Below are 17,585 nucleotides of genomic sequence, written 5' to 3' on the forward strand. Positions count from 1 at the left end.
TGGATATTTCGGACCTGTTTTCTGTTAGGTGGAAAGGGAAATAGGTAGGTTGTAAAATGGGAAATCCCTGTGCTCAGTGGAGCAGGAGAGAGAGAGAAAAGACTTGTGGAGAAGCTGAAGGAGAAGGGCGACATAGGGGCTGCAGGGAAGCTAGAAAGCAGTTTGGCGACCCTCCTCTGAGCCGGTGCAGAGGGCAGAGAGCAAGAGGGCACACACTGTCTGTGATCAGTATTCCCAAAGCAGGTCGTAGACGGACGCAGTCTTTGTTTCTCTGTATTTTTGGTTTGTTCAGTTACTTGTGTGTTTGTTTATTTGATGATTTCTTATTGATAACGCTTCTATGCCAAAAGGAGCCCTGGTGACGGTGTGCTTACGCCTTAGGCTGCTCATTGCAAGATCAGCAGTTCAAAACCACCAGCCGATTTATGGGAGAAAGCTAGGGCTTTCTGCTTCTGTAAAGAGTTTCAGTCTGGGAAACCCATAGGGATCAGTCGTCTACCCTGTCCCGTAGAGCCACTATGCACCAGAATCGACCCCATGGCAGTGAGTGTGGGGCTGGGAGTTAGTCCATGGCAGTGAGTGTGGGTCTGGGAGTTAGTCCATGGCAGTGAGTGTGGGTCTGGGAGTTAGTCCATGGCAGTGAGTGTGGGTCTGGGAGTTAGTCTGCCAGACCTGGTGAAGTCAAGAAATAGGACATGCATGTTGGCTTTGAGATAGGCAGGGGAGAGAGGTGTAGGGGGAGGCGCTTCATTGCAGTGCAGTGCAACAACAACAGTAAAAACTTAATTTACACGAAAACTCTAAACAGGGTGATCAAAGGTAGGAGAGGCTGTCTTTTGATACCAGAGCTTTCTTCGAGTTTAAACTGGATGCAGTTACAAGAATTCAAACATTAGATTCCAGAAGTTGGTTGTAGATTTTAAATGTTTTGGAATTGGGGCTCTCCTCACTGTGAATTCTTCCATACACGATAAGGTAAGTCAGCGATGTCTTTCTTGCCACAGTTCTGGGAGGTGGGCCTGAAAAAAAGTTGCATTCAATGAAGCGGATAGCTGATGGCCTTCCAGGCGGAGAAGGATCGGACAAAAAGTATCGGGTGGCTGTAGGGAGTGTGTAATTTTGGAATTGGCAGCCGGCGGTGGGAAGACACCCCTGAGAACCAAGCGAGCAGAAATTATGTCTGGGGAGCTGAGGGAATCGAGTTGGAGCCGGGAGGGAAAACAAAACTAAATTTGGGAATTGGAATGGGAAGAAGTAGATAACAACACTGTCCAGAGAATTAATACCGATGAACACTGTTGCCTCGGCCGGCTAGGTTTCAGAAGGAGCCACAAGGAGTAGTTGGCTTGGCAAGGGCGGGAGCACAGAGCTGAGGTGTGCGGTTTCTTTGATGGATCAGTAAGGTTTTCATCATCAGAGCAGGGAGGAGTCCTTGGCGGAAGCCTGGGGATGGGCTCTGGGGTAAGCGCGTGCCTGGCAAATTCAGGCCACAGCGATTTCTGAGGTGTAGTTTTGAAAGTAGGCTTGTGCCCAGGTGTGGTGGCCAAGTTTCTAAGGCAGGCAAGGGTCACAGTTTGAAGGTGAGCCACTGGGGTATTTTAAAGCATTGAAGTGACAAGTCACCCCCTTATTTTCAGAAGCCAGTTTTGAAGGAAAGTGAAGCGGCGAGGTTTCAGGCGGGTTCCGTGGGGATGGAGGGAGGGGGGATTTCATGGACTTGCATCAGGCAGCATATTGAATGAGTCCAAACCTGCCGGGTGGCAGGGCGTTTGTTTTGTTTTCGTTGTTGTCTGCATGGAGATGATGAGACAGTGGAGGTAGTTGGAGACTTGTAGGCTGCGTGGAGCTCTAGAAGGTCCTTCTAAAAGCTTATAGTTTAGTAGGGGACAAAATAGACTGTAGGACTAGTTAGGAATCATCCCAACACCGGGCTCCAGTCCACATTCTAAGGAGTCTTTTGAAGAAGGAGTGTCCAGTACACTAGATATGACTAATGATTCTTAATCATTACGAGTGCAAGAGTGACTTAGTAGAATTTCCAGCAGAAACTCGGTGCAAGGAGCAGCCGCAGAGACTCTGGAACACAGGAGTGCAGCCTTTTGTGTTTTGCTCTATCTCGGGCATTTTTAAAAGTCGTCTTCTCAGTAGGAAGCATTTAAACATGTGTCTTTAAACAGATGCATGCCTAGCGGTTACTCATTGTAAATACTTTTGAGGTTCTTATGCCGAATCCATTATAAACATTTCTGGGCTAGTTCAGAAGCTGCTTCTCCTAAAAAGCCATGACTCTGAACGTCCTTCCTCCCCAACTTGGAAGCAGTGCTGTCCTGCTGAATTCTTATTCCTCCATGTTCATGCCCTCTACCACACCCATGACTTACTTTCTTCACTATAAACCCCTTCAAGGCAAGGGATAGATTGCTGGGCAAACTTTTGATTCATTGAAACACTTATCAAATGTGTTGTGAATCAGATCCCACACTAGGGATTTGCTGGACTCCGAGGTGACACACCCAGGTCCAGCTGGTGAGAAGCCTTCTTGGCTTCTGGGGAAGGCTTACCTGTAAACCAGTTATTGCAGCGTCGTTAAAATAAATGTGCCAGTTGGGAATACACCCATTGTCTTGGGAGCCCCAGCTAAGCCGGGACAACACATTTCTTGGAGGTGAGAACATTTCCAAAGGGCTTCACAGAAGACGTGACAGCCAAGGGAGCCTCAGGCCGAGTGAGCTCCCAGCCCGACAATAAGGAAACCTGCATTTCTAGGCAGAGGGCACACATCGTTCAAAGGAATGGGCGGCAGAGTGCTGCTACCCTTGAGGACCTTGAAGAAGTTGGCCTAGAGTGTCCGGGAAGGATTCCTGGTGGCATCATGGTTAAGCACACGTCTGCTAACCAAAAGGTTGGTGGTTTGACCCTGCCATCCTTTCTGGGGAGGAGATGTAAAGACCACACATTTGGAAACCCTCTGGGGCCAGTTCTGCTCCGCTTGGTAGAGTCACTGTTAGAGTGGACTTGACGGTGACGGGAGAGGACACGGGTGGAGGTGCTAGACGGTGCTGGAGGGCAAGCGAAAGAGTTGAGGGTTTATTCTGGGATGTCAGTAAACGGTTTGAAGCCGGGAAGTGGTGACATGAAAGGACCGAGCAGGAGGAAGCAGAGGTCAGTGAGCTCCTCGTGTATTAGAAAAGGTTAACAACATCTATGGCGTTTGCAGTTTGTTCTTCGTATTGTTGAGTAAGTGTTCATTGGTGCAGTGGTTTTTCAAATCTGGTTGTGCATAGAAATCGCTAATTAGAAAAAAAAATACAGATTTTTGGGCCGAACACAGCCATACTGAATCCAGATTTATGGGGGCCAAGCCATGGTGTCTATGTAGCTAAAGAGCTCTTGTTGGACATCATGTTAGGTGTCTCTAAAGCGCATTGTGTGTGACTCCAGGAACTGACCTCCTAAATCGTCACAGTTAAGGACCCAATTTACCCTGTAGCATGGGAGAAAAAGGAGAAACTTTATTAACTCTTTTATTCTGGAATTCAGCTTTTTAAAAAAACACTTTTATTGGGGGCCCTTACATCTCTTATCACAATCCATACATTCATCCAGTGTGTCAAGCACATGTGCACATATGCCGCCATCATCATTTTCAAAGTATTGTCTTCCCACTTGAGCCCCTGATACAGCTCCCCATTTCTTCCCCCTCCCTTCCCTGCCCTCCCTCCTTCATGAACCCTTGATAAGTTATAGATTATTATTTCCATATCTTACATTGTCCTGCGTCGCCCCTCACCCACCTTTCCATTACTCGTCCACCTGGGAGGGGGTTCTAGATTGATCCTTGTGATCTAGTCCCCCTTTCTACCCATCACCATCCCCTAATCCTACTGGTATCTCTACTCTCATTGTTGGCCCTGAGGGGTTTATCTAGCCTGGATTTCCTGAGTTGCAGGCTCTTATCTGTAGCAGTATGCATGCTCTGGTCTAATCTGATTTGTAAGGTAGAATTGAGGTCATGATAATGGGATGAAGGAAGCACCAAAGAGGTAGAGGAAAGTTGTGTGTTTCATCGGTGCTATACTGCACCCTGACTGGCTCATCTCTTCCCTGCGACTTCTCTGTGAGGGGATGTCCAATTGTCTACAGATGGGCATTGGGTCTCCACTCCATGCCCCCTCCCCCCAATTCACCTTGGGTATGGTTTTGTTCTGGGTCTTAGATGCCTGATACCTGATCCCATTGACACCTCACGATCACACAGGCTGGTGTGCTTATTCCATGTGGGCTTTGTTGCTTCTGAGCTAGGTGGCTGCTTGTTTATCTTCAAGCCTTTAAGACCCCCAGACACTATATCTCCTGATAGCCGGGCACCATCAACTTTCTTCACATTTGCTTATGCACCCATTGTGTCTGGTAAGTGAGCATTACAGTATGCCGGATTGTTAGAACAAAGTGTTGTTGTGTTAAGGGAGTACTTGAGTCGAGGCTCAGTGTCCATCTGCAACCTTAATTCTTAACATATAGATATGAGTACATAGTTCTATTCCCCTTTCGTCATACATGTATTTACATATGTACATGTCTGTATTTAGGCCTCTATAAATGTCCTTTGCCATCTTGTTCTTTCCTCTATTTCCGTTTACTTTCCTCTTGTCCCACCATCATGTTCGGCCTTCCTTCGGGTTTAGTAATTCCTGGCTGCTACATTGCCCTTGATTGAGCCCCACTAGGCCTCCTACGCCGACCTTCCTTCCATTGATTATAGTTCACTTGTTGTTCCCTTGTCCCTGGGTTAGTTCCTCCCCACCCACCCTCCCTTTCTCCCATCTTGGAATTCAGGAAGAGGTGGTAAGTAGAGAAATGGTGGATATGGATCCATTCATATCTACTCATGGTTAAGGGCACTTACTAATTTTAAGATAATAGCATTTGTCTTTGTAAATTACTGTGCTGTAGGGATTTCTTTCCTTCCTTTAGATTTTTGGCCCTTCTAGTTGTAAAGACATTTGAGGTTGACAGTTTATTTAGTACCATATAGGATAGGGTGATTATAACATTCACCATCGTGTACTTGGGGCAAAGTGGAATTTTAGAGCAGAGATGACATCGTTGGCAGACTTCTGTGAAAGACGAGATAGTAGACACATTAAACTTTTGTGGTTACCCAGTCCTATTCATAAACCACTCATCATTGCAGCTACTTGACCCTGCTGTGGAAAGAAGCCATGTGTTGTTGTGAGTGCCTTTGGGTTGGCCCCGACTCATGCGACCCTGTGCACAGCAGAACGAAACACTGCCCAGCCCTGTGCCAGCCTCCCGACTGCTCTTACGTGTGAGCCCATTGATGCAGCCACTGTGACAATCCATCTTGTCGAAGGGCTTCCTCTTTTTCGCTGCTCGGTTACTTTACCAAGCATGATGTCCTTCTCCAGGGACTGGTCTCTCCCGACTACATGTCCAAAGTACGTGAGACCAAGTCTCACTATCCTTGCCTCTAAGGAGCATTCTGGCTGTACTTTTTTTTTTTAATTAAATTATTTTATTGGGGGCTCGTATAGCTCTTATCACTATCCATACATCCATCCATTGTGTCAAGCACATTTGTACATGTGTTGCCATCATCATTTTCAAAACATTTTCTTTCTCCTTGAGCCCTTGGTATCAGCTCCTCATGTTATCCCCCGCTGGCTGTGCTTTTACAAAGACAGATTTGTTTGTTCTTTTGGCAGTCCATGGTTCTTTCTATATGCTTCGCCAGCACCATAATTCAAATAATTCTCTTCTTCTTTGGTTTTCCTTATTGAATGTCCAGCTTTCACATGCTTATGAGGTGGTTGAAAGGGCCATGGCTTGGATCAGGCATACTTTGTCTTCAAAGTAGCGTCCTTGCTTTTTGAGACTTTAAAGAAGTCTTGTGCAGCAAAGAAGCCATAGATAATAAGTAAATGAGTGGATGTGGCTTTTTCCCAATAAAACTGTTTACAGAACCAGGAAGCTTTGCTGGCCTTTGACCCATAGAGTAAACTGGTAAAGTTACAAAGTTAGAGGTGGCAGAGAAATTACATTTAATTTAATTTTAATTAAGCTTCATATGGACAAATACGGGTACTGATTCTAAAGTATATGTCCTTGGGAATTTTGAACAGGGCTTGGCACAGGGTAGGCATCTACATTCTGGGGCAAGGTTGCCTGCATCATCATGCAAGCAAATAGCAGTAGTCAGGATATATATGCAGTGGAAGATCTTGAAGGGGCACCAGGGGAAGGGTTGCTGTGTTAGGCTGCATTGACTAGAGAAAGAAATCCAGAGACACTCATATAGCTATATCCATGTCTGTCTGTCTGTCTGTCTGTCTATCTATCTATCAAAGAGTTTTATATCAAGAAGTAATTGTACATCAGTAAAACATCCTAGCCCAGTCCAGCTCAATTCCCTAAGGCCCTCTTCAGATTCACACAGCCACATGCAATGATACAGAATGCAGGAAAGTCACAGGCTAGTGGGTGAAGAGTCTTGTGGTTCTAATGGTGGTGGAAGTGCCACAGGGCTCTGACAGGTCTCGCATGGCTCGCTAACAGGGAGGTAAAAGCAGAGAGGGAGGGGGAGGTTGCCAGGACCCTCCTTACGAGAAGGCCATACCCTCAAGCAGGCTAGACTCCACCCTACACTTCTAGATAGCAAGTTGACATGCAGTTATGTAACTATCACAGTTGGTTATATTGCTTGGATTATTTAAGCAACTGAAACATGTTTGCCTTTGCTCGAACGTAATAAACGCATTCTGATGTTCTTTCTGATTACAGTAGCTGTGGCTGGTGGTGACAATGTCCAATAACGGCCTAGACATTCAAGATAAGCCCCCCGCCCCTCCGATGAGAAACACCAGCACGATGATTGGAGCTGGAAGCAAAGATGCTGGAACCCTAAACCACGGTTCTAAACCGCTGCCTCCCAACCCCGAGGAGAAGAAAAAGAAGGACCGCTTTTACCGATCCATCCTCCCTGGAGACAAAAGTACAGTATTGCGTTTTCTCAGTGTTTCAATGCAAAAACAAGCAAAATGGTAGCCTGGTAAAGGCTCTGCCTTTCTTTGAGTTTATTTTTTATAATACTTGTCCACCCACCACCAGTTGTTAAATATCTCATTTTTCTTCTCTTCTTAAAGTGGCTGAGGTCAAAAGGAAAACTGATCCATTTAAAAACAAACCATCACCCCCTGCTATTTCCTATATCTGAGCAAAATTCTTGGAGCATAATTATGATTTTGTTAGATTTTAGACAACCTGAAACCATTATTTACATATTTAAAAAATTCTTCAAAATGGGTTATGACATCCAAAATACAAGCAATTTTGAAATGTTTTCATTTGGAAATGTTTTCATCCCAAACTAGTTTCAGTTGGAATGTTTTCCCTCCGTATTCTCGATTGCGTCTTCTTTATGCGGATCTTCAGGTCCCATACCCCGAAATGAGGAGTCAATCGAATAAGCTGGGGGAAAGACGGGCCTTTTCCTTCTGTAAAGAGTTACAGTCTCAGGGTGGGGGAGGGAGGGGCAAAAAGAGGCGCTGACACCAAGGGCTCACGTAGGAAGAAAATGTTTGGAAATGTTGATGGGAACATATGTACAAATGTGCTTCATACAACTGAATGATGGATTGTTATAAGATTTGTAAGAGCCCCCCAATAAAATGATTAATTGAAAAAAAGGTTATAGTCTGGGAAACCCACCAGGGCCATTCTACCCTGTCCTATAGGGTCGCTGTGAGTCAGAAGTGAAGTAATAACAGTGGGGCAAGTAGTTGCTGAGAAAAGGAAGCAGAGATACCAGGCCTAAGTCTGAATTCACTAAGTCTTGGCAAGCAGCCTCATATCCTTTCATTGACATGTGCCTCTGGAAGAGCCACTAGGATTTAACAAGGCCTCTGATGAAGTACCTGAGAGCCTTGGGATCTGGACAGAGAGATGACTTCTCTTTTGACCCCTACAATGTTAATTGTTGCTCTTCAGTAGAATTCTCAGTCATCTTTGCATGGCCTGTTCTTATGCATAATGCTGGGGGGGGGGGGGCTCTTTCTGTACATAGTTATCATGAGCTGTTCACTTAGACCAGGTGCAAAACCAAGGAACCTTGGTGGCACTGTGGTTAACCGAGAGGTTAGAGGCTGGAACCCTGTATCTCTGTGGGAGGAGGAAACCCTAGTGATCTGCTTCCCTAAAGAATGCATGCTAGGGTATACGTCTCCCCAGTTGGAAAGTTCTCTGTCCTACAGGGTCCCCGTAAGTCAGGATCGACTCACTAAGAGTGTGTTTGGTGTGGTTATTCCTAATTGTGAATTCATTACTTAACAGTTGTGTGACCTTGTTGTTGCTCTGGGCTGTGCAGTTGGTTCTGACTCACAAGACCCTGGGTACAACACAACAAACCACTGCCCTAAACTGTTACCTTTGAGCCCATTGTTTGCAGCCTCCATTGTACCAGATATGTTAATCAACCCCTCTTACCTTTAGTTTTCTTGTCTCTAAAATCGGGATGCTATCTCACATGAGTGTTGTGAAGATGACATGTGAAGTTCCTAATACAGTAACTTCTATATAGAAATGTGAATTTCTGTGTGGAAGACACTCAAATGCTAGTCCTCAAATGCCGTCACTCCTTTGTTAATGAGCTTGGAGCCATAGCTAATAGACTACTTGATCACATCAGAATTGGAATTCAAAGGAACTTGAAAAAGTTGGGCAAATGCCACAAGTAGAACAATGGCGAAGTGCAGAAAAATATTACTGCACCACTGTAGGTCGGCGGAAATGGTAGATGATTGTATCGTTGACCAAATGGAGAGTCCTTGAAGAGGGACAAGTCTGGAGGCCTGGTGGTTGGAGAGCAGGGACGATGTCGGCTTCAGACACAATCGATTTGAAGTGCAAAACGAATGCTGAACACCTGTGATTTTGTAAAATCTTTACGAAGCAATGTGGAATAGACAGTGATCTAGTAGAGTAGATCTTTGTTCATGAACAGAAATGAGAGCTACTAAGAGTTTTAAAGAGAGTTTGGGGCTTGTATTTTTGTGGACCTACTCCACCTTCAGGTATGGCTACCAGTATAGGTAGTTTTTCTTACCTGTATATAGCTGATTTATATCCGCTGTTAACTTCCTTGAGTAGCCTTACTGGCGTAGTGGTTATGTGCCGGCCTGCAAAGCATGGGGTCCACAGTTTGAAACCAGGAGCTGCTCTTGGGAGAAAGATGGGGCTTGTACTCCTATAAAGAGTTAGTCTTGGAAACTCAAGGGCAGTTCTACCCCATTCTCCAGGGTCACCGTGAGCCGGCATTGACTCGATGGCAGTGAGTTTGGTTCACTTCCTCTGTGTAGGGGCTGTGTTCCGGGTGGTGTTGCTCTGTCTTGGAACTTTCTCTTACTTATACAATCGGGCTTCCAAAAGTTCATGGACAAATGGAATGACAAGATAATGGAATTTCTCAATAAGCTTTTTGAAGCTCCCTTGTAAAGCCATTTTGTTTGTCCCTCAATCTAGAGTTTTTATTTTTGCTATTTTACTTTACCTGCCCTCGTTCTTGATCTCTCTAAATAAATAGACTGGCTTCAGCCCAAGCGTCGACATGTGAGGAGAGAGGACTTTTAAAATAGTTTTAGTTGTTGTTGCTAACTCAAATTAGAAAAGATAATAATATTCCTGCCTGATGGATGTGAGCCTAACTTAAAGCTTTTGTGCTTCAGCCTGATGAGGGCACCGGAGAAAGGAAAGGCCGCCCTCTGCAAGGTGGGAGCCATCATTCCCATCCAGTCTGCCTCAGGACTAATGGTCACTTGGCAAAACGGATTAGAAGCACTTGCTGAAAGTGATCACTGAGATTTTTCAAAACTGGGAATCTTGTGTGTTGTTCTGTCTGGCCACCACAACACCCCATCTTCGGCTGGGGAGGCTCAAGGATTTAGGAACTGAAAGGGGAGGGACTTAGTGTGGACCTAAGTCTGCTTGATTCGCACAGTGGCTGCAACACAGGAACAATTGAGGATGGCACAGGACGGGGGCGGTGTTGAGTCAAAACGGCAACTCACAGCAGGAAGTGTTCTTGAAGTTGCTGCTACACCTCGCTGTGTTCCCTCTCAACCCTGGCTGTACGTCCGACTGACGTACGTGTGGTGCTTTAAAAAAAATACATATGCCTGGGTTCCAACTAGGTTTCTGGAGTGAGACTTTGCAGAAGGGTAGTTTTGGGTCCTGAAGGAGAGTTGGGAGCTGAGATGGAAGCATTCTCTGTGGGCTGTAGTGGTGGAGACTTGAGCCAGCAGTGGCTGGAATGTCTGTGGGCCTTGCCCAATACTGACCTCCAGCCCGGCTTCCTTTCATGCCCGGGAAGCATGATTGGAAGGAGAAGCTGCGATTGCGGGTCTGTAATAAACACCTGGCGCTGAGTTACAGAATTCCGTGTGGGCAAGCCAGAGCCCTGTGGTTAGGACCTGGAGCCTCTGGTTTATTGCATCTATGTTCTGGCTGCATGCCCCCCCCCCACCCCCAACCAACCAAAGTGGAATTCTCCCAGCTTGGGAAGACTTTAGCAAAGTTTATTTTAAAACTGGACGACGTCAGTGTTTATCTCTCTGGGTTTGGAACGTTGTACTGCCTGGAGCCCAGATTAGCTCAGCTGAGCCAATGAAAGGCGCTGCTTTAAAAGACATTTTTAAAAGGCCCACAGCCTGGGCTGAAACTTTGGTGGCTATATTAAAAGATGGTATTTTGCAATCCCAGCCTCCTGTTCCGTGCTTATCACAAAGGCAAAACGAGTTCCCCAAAGAGAGGGTTGACGTTGGGATTGGGGGGTGGGAGAGGCTGCCCACTAATTTTTCTGCTTTCGTTCCTTCGGTCCAAGTTCTCTAGTCACACGGAAACCTTTACTAGGCAAAAATGTAAAAATCGGCAGTGTTCCTTTCTTAGCTTCCTTGAGGTCTAGACTCTTCTGAGGTCCTGCCGTCTCCTGAACCCTTCCCCCCAAGAAATCCGTTTGCACCGCGTCAGACCGGCGGTGTTGGCAATCCTGCAGGGACTTTTGTGCGCTGAGTGTAGAGAGCAGAGGGAAGTGGTCAGATTGGGGGTGTAGAGTGGAGGGCCTGGTTTCCCAGTGAAATGCTCCTTAGTTGACCCTTGCTACCCTTAGAAGCAGGAGCAGGTGCGCTGTCGTGATGGAAACCCAAAATTTGGCCCAACGTTGTCGGCCTCTTTGACCTCATCAATGCACTTTTCAGTGTTCTTGAAACGGCTTCATAATAAGCCCCCGTGATCCTGTGTCCCGCAAGAACATCTTCCACGATGACCCCTTGGGATCCTCAGAAAAAGTCGTCATAACCTTCTGAGCTGATCGCTCTGCCTTGAATTTGACTGGCCGGCAGATCTGCTCAGAAGCCACGGTTTCGATTGTACCTTTTTTTTTTAAGGCACCCTAACGAGCCCTGGTGGCGCAGTAAGATCCACAGTGGGCTGCTAACCACAAGGTCAGTGGTTTGAACTCACCAGCCACTCTGCAGGAGAAAGATGAGGATTTCTATTCCCACAAAAACAGGGTTGCTGTGAGACTTGACTAGGTGCCAGCAAGTCTTCTCTTGATCCCAAAGACATGTTTAAAAACATTTTGTGTGGGATAAACCCATACATACGTGAACTGAAACCCTAGTTGTGATACTTTTTTATTTACTCTCAATTGTCCAAATATTCTGAAACATATTAAAAAAATCATTGTTCTTTGGTGCACCCTTGTAGGTACTAACTGCGAGAGTGGCACTAGAAAGTGTGTCCCATCCAGCTGAGCTCTGAGTAAGACAGACAGGGACTCGTGTCACACGTGGCTGCTTGATGCCCCTTGGCCTTCTCATGCTCAACGAGCTGCCCTTGGAACGAGCATGGTCATGTGCATTATTAACAGCTTCAACTCGAGCCATCGGTCTGCAAGCAGGTGGTTCTCATTAAAATACTGACTGAAGAAGCTTTGGAGTCAGACCTGGGTTCCAATCTCTTCTCTCATTAACTGCAAATGGACTTCAAAATGTTCGTGGAACCATGGGATGGAAGAATAATGGAGTGTTTCCACAAACTTTTTGAAGGTCCCTGGTGTGTGCTTTGGCAAATTACTGAGCGGTTCGTACGTTTCCTAGTTTGTACGATTTCAGTGATAACTATCGCCTAGCGTTTGGAGGGGAGGAGTATGCATGTTGTGCTCCTTGAGTTCTCGTTTCATGCTCTTTCTTCTAACTCTGCTAATGTTTCTTGACTCAACGTGAAATTCTTTAGGGAACGTTGAGTGGTAGCGTAGATAGAGAGGTCTTTGGCTTAACAGCCTTACCTGTTCTTGGATTGGAGTTACTGACTACAGGTAAGCCTAGACCTCAGTTTTCCATGCACAAAGTCAAACGCTCCCGTCAGGATGTGACGGTTCTGTGAGGCAAGGAGGCTGACAGACTACAGAAGCTCAGGAGGCTGCTCTCCAGGGGAAAGGAAGCTGCACTGGGCTGAGTGCTTCAGAAGCGAGGCAGCCGCTGGGGAAAGGAAATACTTATTTCTGCCCTGGAGAGAGTTTGTGGGTCTTCACTTCCTGAGCCTCCGTATCTAGCTGAGGTCCACGTCGGCTCCTGGGCTCCTTTCTTTCTTCACTCGTGTCTGCGCACCTGTTGTGTGCAGGTTTGCGCTGGTCCCTGGGCATGCGTGATGACAGGACTCTGCCCTTCCCTGGATCGCGTGTGTAGGGAAGGTAAAGGCTTCAGATGGGCACTTACTGCACTGATGCCAGGGTAGCAGAAGGAGGGTGAAGTAATGCCCGGTGTGGAGAGCAGAGAAACCTTCATAGAGGGGCTACGCTATAAGCGGGGAGCAGAGTGGGTGGGGGGTACAAGACGGGAAGGGCAAGGGGAAAGGCGGGGTAAATAGGCCACAGGGGTAGCCTGAGAAAATGAAGCGGTGTGAACGAGTCTCTTACGTTTGGGGAACCACAGCTGGTTCCGTGGGGCTGGTGTAGAGTGGACGAAACATGAGTAAGTAGTAGGGGATGCAGGGAAAGGGACCAAGTATGTAGAACGCCAAAAAAAGAAAAAAGCGAAGCTCGTTGCCGACCAGTGATTCTGACTCGTAGTGACCCCCTAGCACAGAGTCGAACCGAACCGCCCTGTGAGTTTCCGAGACGGACTCTCAGAGTCGGCAGCCAGCAGAGCTTCTCAGCCGGTTTCGTGCTTGTGAACCGCCTGCTGTCTTATCGAGGTTCAGGCTAGAGCTCGAGTTGCTGCATTTCCAGTAGGCTCCCCAGTGATGCGAGTGTCGGTGTGAATGACAAGGCGACAGAACATCCGGCTGCTACTTGTACGGAAGGGGTCCAGGATGCTCGGACAGGTTGTGGTTATGACAATTCAGGCAGCAGATCAAATGCCTGGGATCGAGGGAGGGTGACAGCCAAGGCAGAGGACTGGGTGCGCTTGAGCAATGCCTGGAAGAGGGAATCAGGAAGAACTTGGGAGACTGGTATAAGAGCACGTTGGGAGAGAAAGGGGGGAAAACAGAGTCACGAACAACAGCAGTCCGTACGAGGGGGAGGGGAGGGAAAGACCTTCGTTCCCGCGCCAGTCTGCTTCTGTCTTGCTCTGTGATCCTGGCTGAGCCGCTTAACTTCTTGGAACCTACTTTTCTCCTCTGTCAAACGGGCACCATAATCAGACATTTCCTTCGAGGTTCTAATCAGTTAATGAATAGGAAGTATTTGGTAAACGCCTCATACAAATGAAAATGATTGTTGTAATTATTCAGAAGTTTGGCTCTAAGATGCTGTCCATGTGCAGTCACTCTGCCTTGTATGAGTAGCTGGTTTGGGAGCGACGCTCAGATAGGTCACCTTGTAGGGCAGTTGGATCAGTGCAGCTCAGATCTTTTGGTCCTTGGAGCAGTGACTGGATTTGGGGACCTTATTTGGGGCATCCATCTCTGAGGATAGGAGGGGTCCAAGCAAGCAGGGCATTTACCCCTTATTTGACCCCCACCCAAGTCTCAGACTCCGGTGGCTTGTGTTAGAGGTGAATTCTAATCTAGTCTGTGACCTGACACCTGAACCTTGCTGCTGTATGATACTGGGCATCTCCTGGAAGGAAATTTCTAGCTGGTCTTGGAGCCAAAGGGTGTTGTGCTTTGAGTATGGCAATGAGGAGAATAACTTCTGTTAGGAGAAAATTCGAGTGCATTCCTTGAAGGGTTGGTAGTAGGGAAGACTAGAGACTCAGGACCCCTGTTTGCCTGCCTCAAAGGAGGAGATTTGTTGGTTTTACTTCATGGGCCCACTAGGTGTTTCTAGTTTGCCTGGATGACTAAAGCCTCATACTTTGGGGCAAGCCTGTCATTGAAACTCAGGAATGGCCGGGCAAGCTATTAAAAGGAAGTACAGTGCAGTCTGAGAAAGCCGGACATTAGTGATGGTTTTGTGGGGTCGCTTGGGTAGAATTCTTCGCAAGTTCTTGGAATATGGCAAGAATGTAATGATGTTAGTTAGCACTTGCGATTCGCTTCTGGACCTAGTCCCCTGGTTGATAAGGAAGAGGGAGTATCCTGTGAGTCTGGACCAGAAGCCCCTCTTCTCTGTCTCCTCTCTAGGACATTGAAGGAGGAGGAGCCCTGGCTGGGAAGATGGAGATTCTTTCTGCAGAAGGGATGGAAGCTCGTGGTGCTGTGGGTTCCCATCCAGGAAGACAGGCTCTCCCTCAGTTAGATTGCGTCTGTACACGCCAGGTTTTGCCTGAGCTCTCGCGAATCCCAAGAGCCCGAAACTCATTGCAGCTGTAATACGGGAAGCTTTTTCTGCCAGATCAGAAGAACTGAAGCGTACATCTGCTTTAAGTAGCCTCCTTCATGGGATGGGGTGGCTCAAGTATATAGACTTCATGATGCTCTAAGTTGCTAGCCTAGAAACTCATCATTGAATAGTGGTGAACAGCTTGGACGCCAGACTGGACTCCCCGGATTTAGAGTTGGGCTTTGCCACCTGATCGCTATGAGATCTTGTGCCAGTAACGTCACCTCTGTGCTTCAGTCTCTTCATCATCAAAATAAAATGATGGGATCGGGCTGATAGGGTTACTTCTGCGAGGTGTAAGTGAATTAATTCATGTGAAGAACAGGAGCCAGAAGCTGGTGTCTCGGGAGCACCTGACAGATAGGAGTGATTTCCCTTGTGAAGGGGACTTCCAAACCTAACATTTTTATAGTGACCTTCAGAACCGTCCGTGACCCAGGGCCAGTGGGAGGGATGTGGTTTATAAGAACTGAGAGATGATTGGGGGCCAGGCTGGCAGGGTCTTTCCAGAAAACGGAACTGACTTGCCCTGGATCAGCCGGCTCATGAGTGCAAGAACCAGGATTCATTCTGACAAATGTTCTGTCCTTCCCTTTACTTTAGATTGAAAAAAAAAAGTCTTTAAATAGGCATTGGACATTGATTGCAACCCAGGTCCAGTGCTCGGCTCAGTAAATACTGTGAAGTCGATGGCTCTTGCCCTCTGAGGGAACCCACCGCTCATAAAGAGCTAGAATAAGCTTAAGATCCTAACTCCCATCTCCGTTTTTGTTCTAATGTCTTCTTCCTCATTTCTCGTGCAGCCAATAAGAAGAAGGAGAAGGAGCGGCCAGAGATTTCTCTTCCTTCGGATTTTGAGCACACGATTCACGTCGGCTTCGACGCGGTCACAGGGGAGTTCACGGTGAGTCCTGGGCCAGGAGGGCCCTTTGGCCTTTCAGAGTTCCGCCTGGGCCGTGTTACAGCTAGCCCTTTCTTGTGTTCCAGAGGCCTGTGTCTGTGTCTCATCTGTCTCTTCATGAGAAGGACACTTCGCCTCTCTAAAATGGTACCCAGAATAGCTGCTGAATAGTCATTCCAGTGGACCTCTGTTAAGTGACCCCATGGGATCAAGGCCTGTGCTGGGCATCGGTGCTGCACAAATAAAGCAGACATGGCCCCTGCCCCAGAGGAGGGAGAGCCTGATAAGGGAGCGAACGTCTCGAGGGATGACTAATATAATGTGCTCAGTCTTATAAAGAGGCTATGCAACGCTCTGCGGGCTTAGAGAGAAAGTATATGGTGGGAGGTAGGGGTGGTGGAGAGCGCCCTATCTGACGTGCTCTCACTTCCTACTGCCGGAGGCAGAGGTCAGACACGCTCCGTCCTCCATCCTCCTTTGCCTACTCTGACACCAGTCCTTCCACAGCACTCTGCTTCTGCGCTGGGTTTGGTAATTCATTCCAGTGGCTGTATAAGACTTGCAACTATGAGAGCTTATGAGGGAAGTTAAAAAAATTACCACCAGTCAGGCTGTGTAAGCAGAAGGATACGTTTATCTGTCCATAGCAACACCTCTTTTCAGCCAGCCACCGGAGCGCTCTCGCTGGTCCTCAGCTTCTCAGCCATGTGGTCCCTTGGCCTCTGCCTCGGTGGGCCAGGAAGCCATCCCACTGCTCTGCTTCATCGTCTCCTAGTCGTGGCATTGCTACTCTGTTCTGTCTCCTGGTCTCCTTGCCTCGGCCTTTGGTCGTGACATGGCTCCTTTGTTCCCCATGCCACAGTTTCTGAAATGCTGCTGGCTTGGGCTTCTACCACCTCAGACAGATGGTCCTGGGATCTCGATTTCTCCTGCTTCTGAGATGGCTCCTACACAGAGGAATGACTGAGCTGTGGTTCTTGTCAATCTGCAGACCATTCTCTCTTCCTCACTGCCATTGAGGCAAAGACAGACTAAATTCCCAAGGAAAGAAGAGATGTGGCTTCGTTCACACCTTGTACTAAGGCCAAGACTTACTCCCACCGTAATCCTGTCTATTAGCACCGCAGAGAACACCCTCCAAAATGGGATGATAGCCACAAGCATAGAGTCCAGAGTTATAACACATCACACAAGGGATTATGGCTCGGAGGGCCTTATTACTTGACTACATCTCAGAAGGGAGTGACTGTCAAACTAACCTTTAGTTGCCAGCAGGTCTCAAAGTGAACTCTGATTTTCCTTCAGGTGCTCCTGTGTCTCTTTGCCCCTGACAGCCTCCCATGTCTCTCTCGCAGGGGATGCCCGAGCAGTGGGCCCGCTTGCTTCAGACGTCAAATATCACGAAGTTGGAGCAGAAGAAAAACCCGCAGGCTGTTCTAGATGTGTTGGAGTTCTACAACTCAAAGAAGACTTCCAATAGCCAGAAGTACATGAGCTTCACAGGTATGCAGACTGTGTCCTGGGCTGTCTAGGGGAAGGCAGGTTGTAGATCTGGGTGGTCACACACTACATGGCAGGAAGCACGGTGACACTTGGGCTGCTAACTACAAGGTCAGCAGTTTGAAACCACCAGCTGCTCTGAGGGAGAAAGATGAGGCTTTCTAACTCCTGTAAAGAGTTACAGTCTCAGAAATGCATAGGGATAGTGCTACCCTGCCCTATAGGGTTGTTATGAGTCAGCATTGACTGGCTAGCAGTGAGTCTTAGACCTTAAATTCTGAGCATCTGTTTGCAAAAGACTGTGGATAATGGTGAAAGCCCAAAATCCATTAGCAGAGTCTCCAT

General features: G+C 47.4%; 1 protein-coding gene across 4 annotated transcripts in view; it reads left to right on the forward strand.

The window, feature by feature from the left end:
• Nucleotides 1-17,585, forward strand: part of PAK1 (p21 (RAC1) activated kinase 1) — a 153,033-nt gene that overhangs the window by 91,771 nt on the left and 43,677 nt on the right. For 3 of the 4 annotated variants that reach the window (XM_045293066.1, XM_045293065.1, XM_045293064.1), the window contains exons 2-4: nt 6,802-7,012; nt 15,643-15,743; nt 17,096-17,243. In XM_045293066.1, coding sequence (XP_045149001.1) covers nt 6,823-7,012; nt 15,643-15,743; nt 17,096-17,243 — 439 coding nt within the window. In that variant the 5' untranslated portion in view covers nt 6,802-6,822. The remainder of the gene's footprint in view (nt 1-6,801; nt 7,013-15,642; nt 15,744-17,095; nt 17,244-17,585) is intronic. The other variant, XM_004708847.2, reaches the window with a different exon arrangement.

The sequence above is a fragment of the Echinops telfairi genome, unplaced genomic scaffold (assembly GCF_000313985.2).
Source record: "Echinops telfairi isolate 266 unplaced genomic scaffold, ASM31398v2 ScPeMD7_1713;HRSCAF=2227, whole genome shotgun sequence".
Taxonomy (NCBI): Eukaryota; Metazoa; Chordata; class Mammalia; order Afrosoricida; family Tenrecidae; genus Echinops; species Echinops telfairi.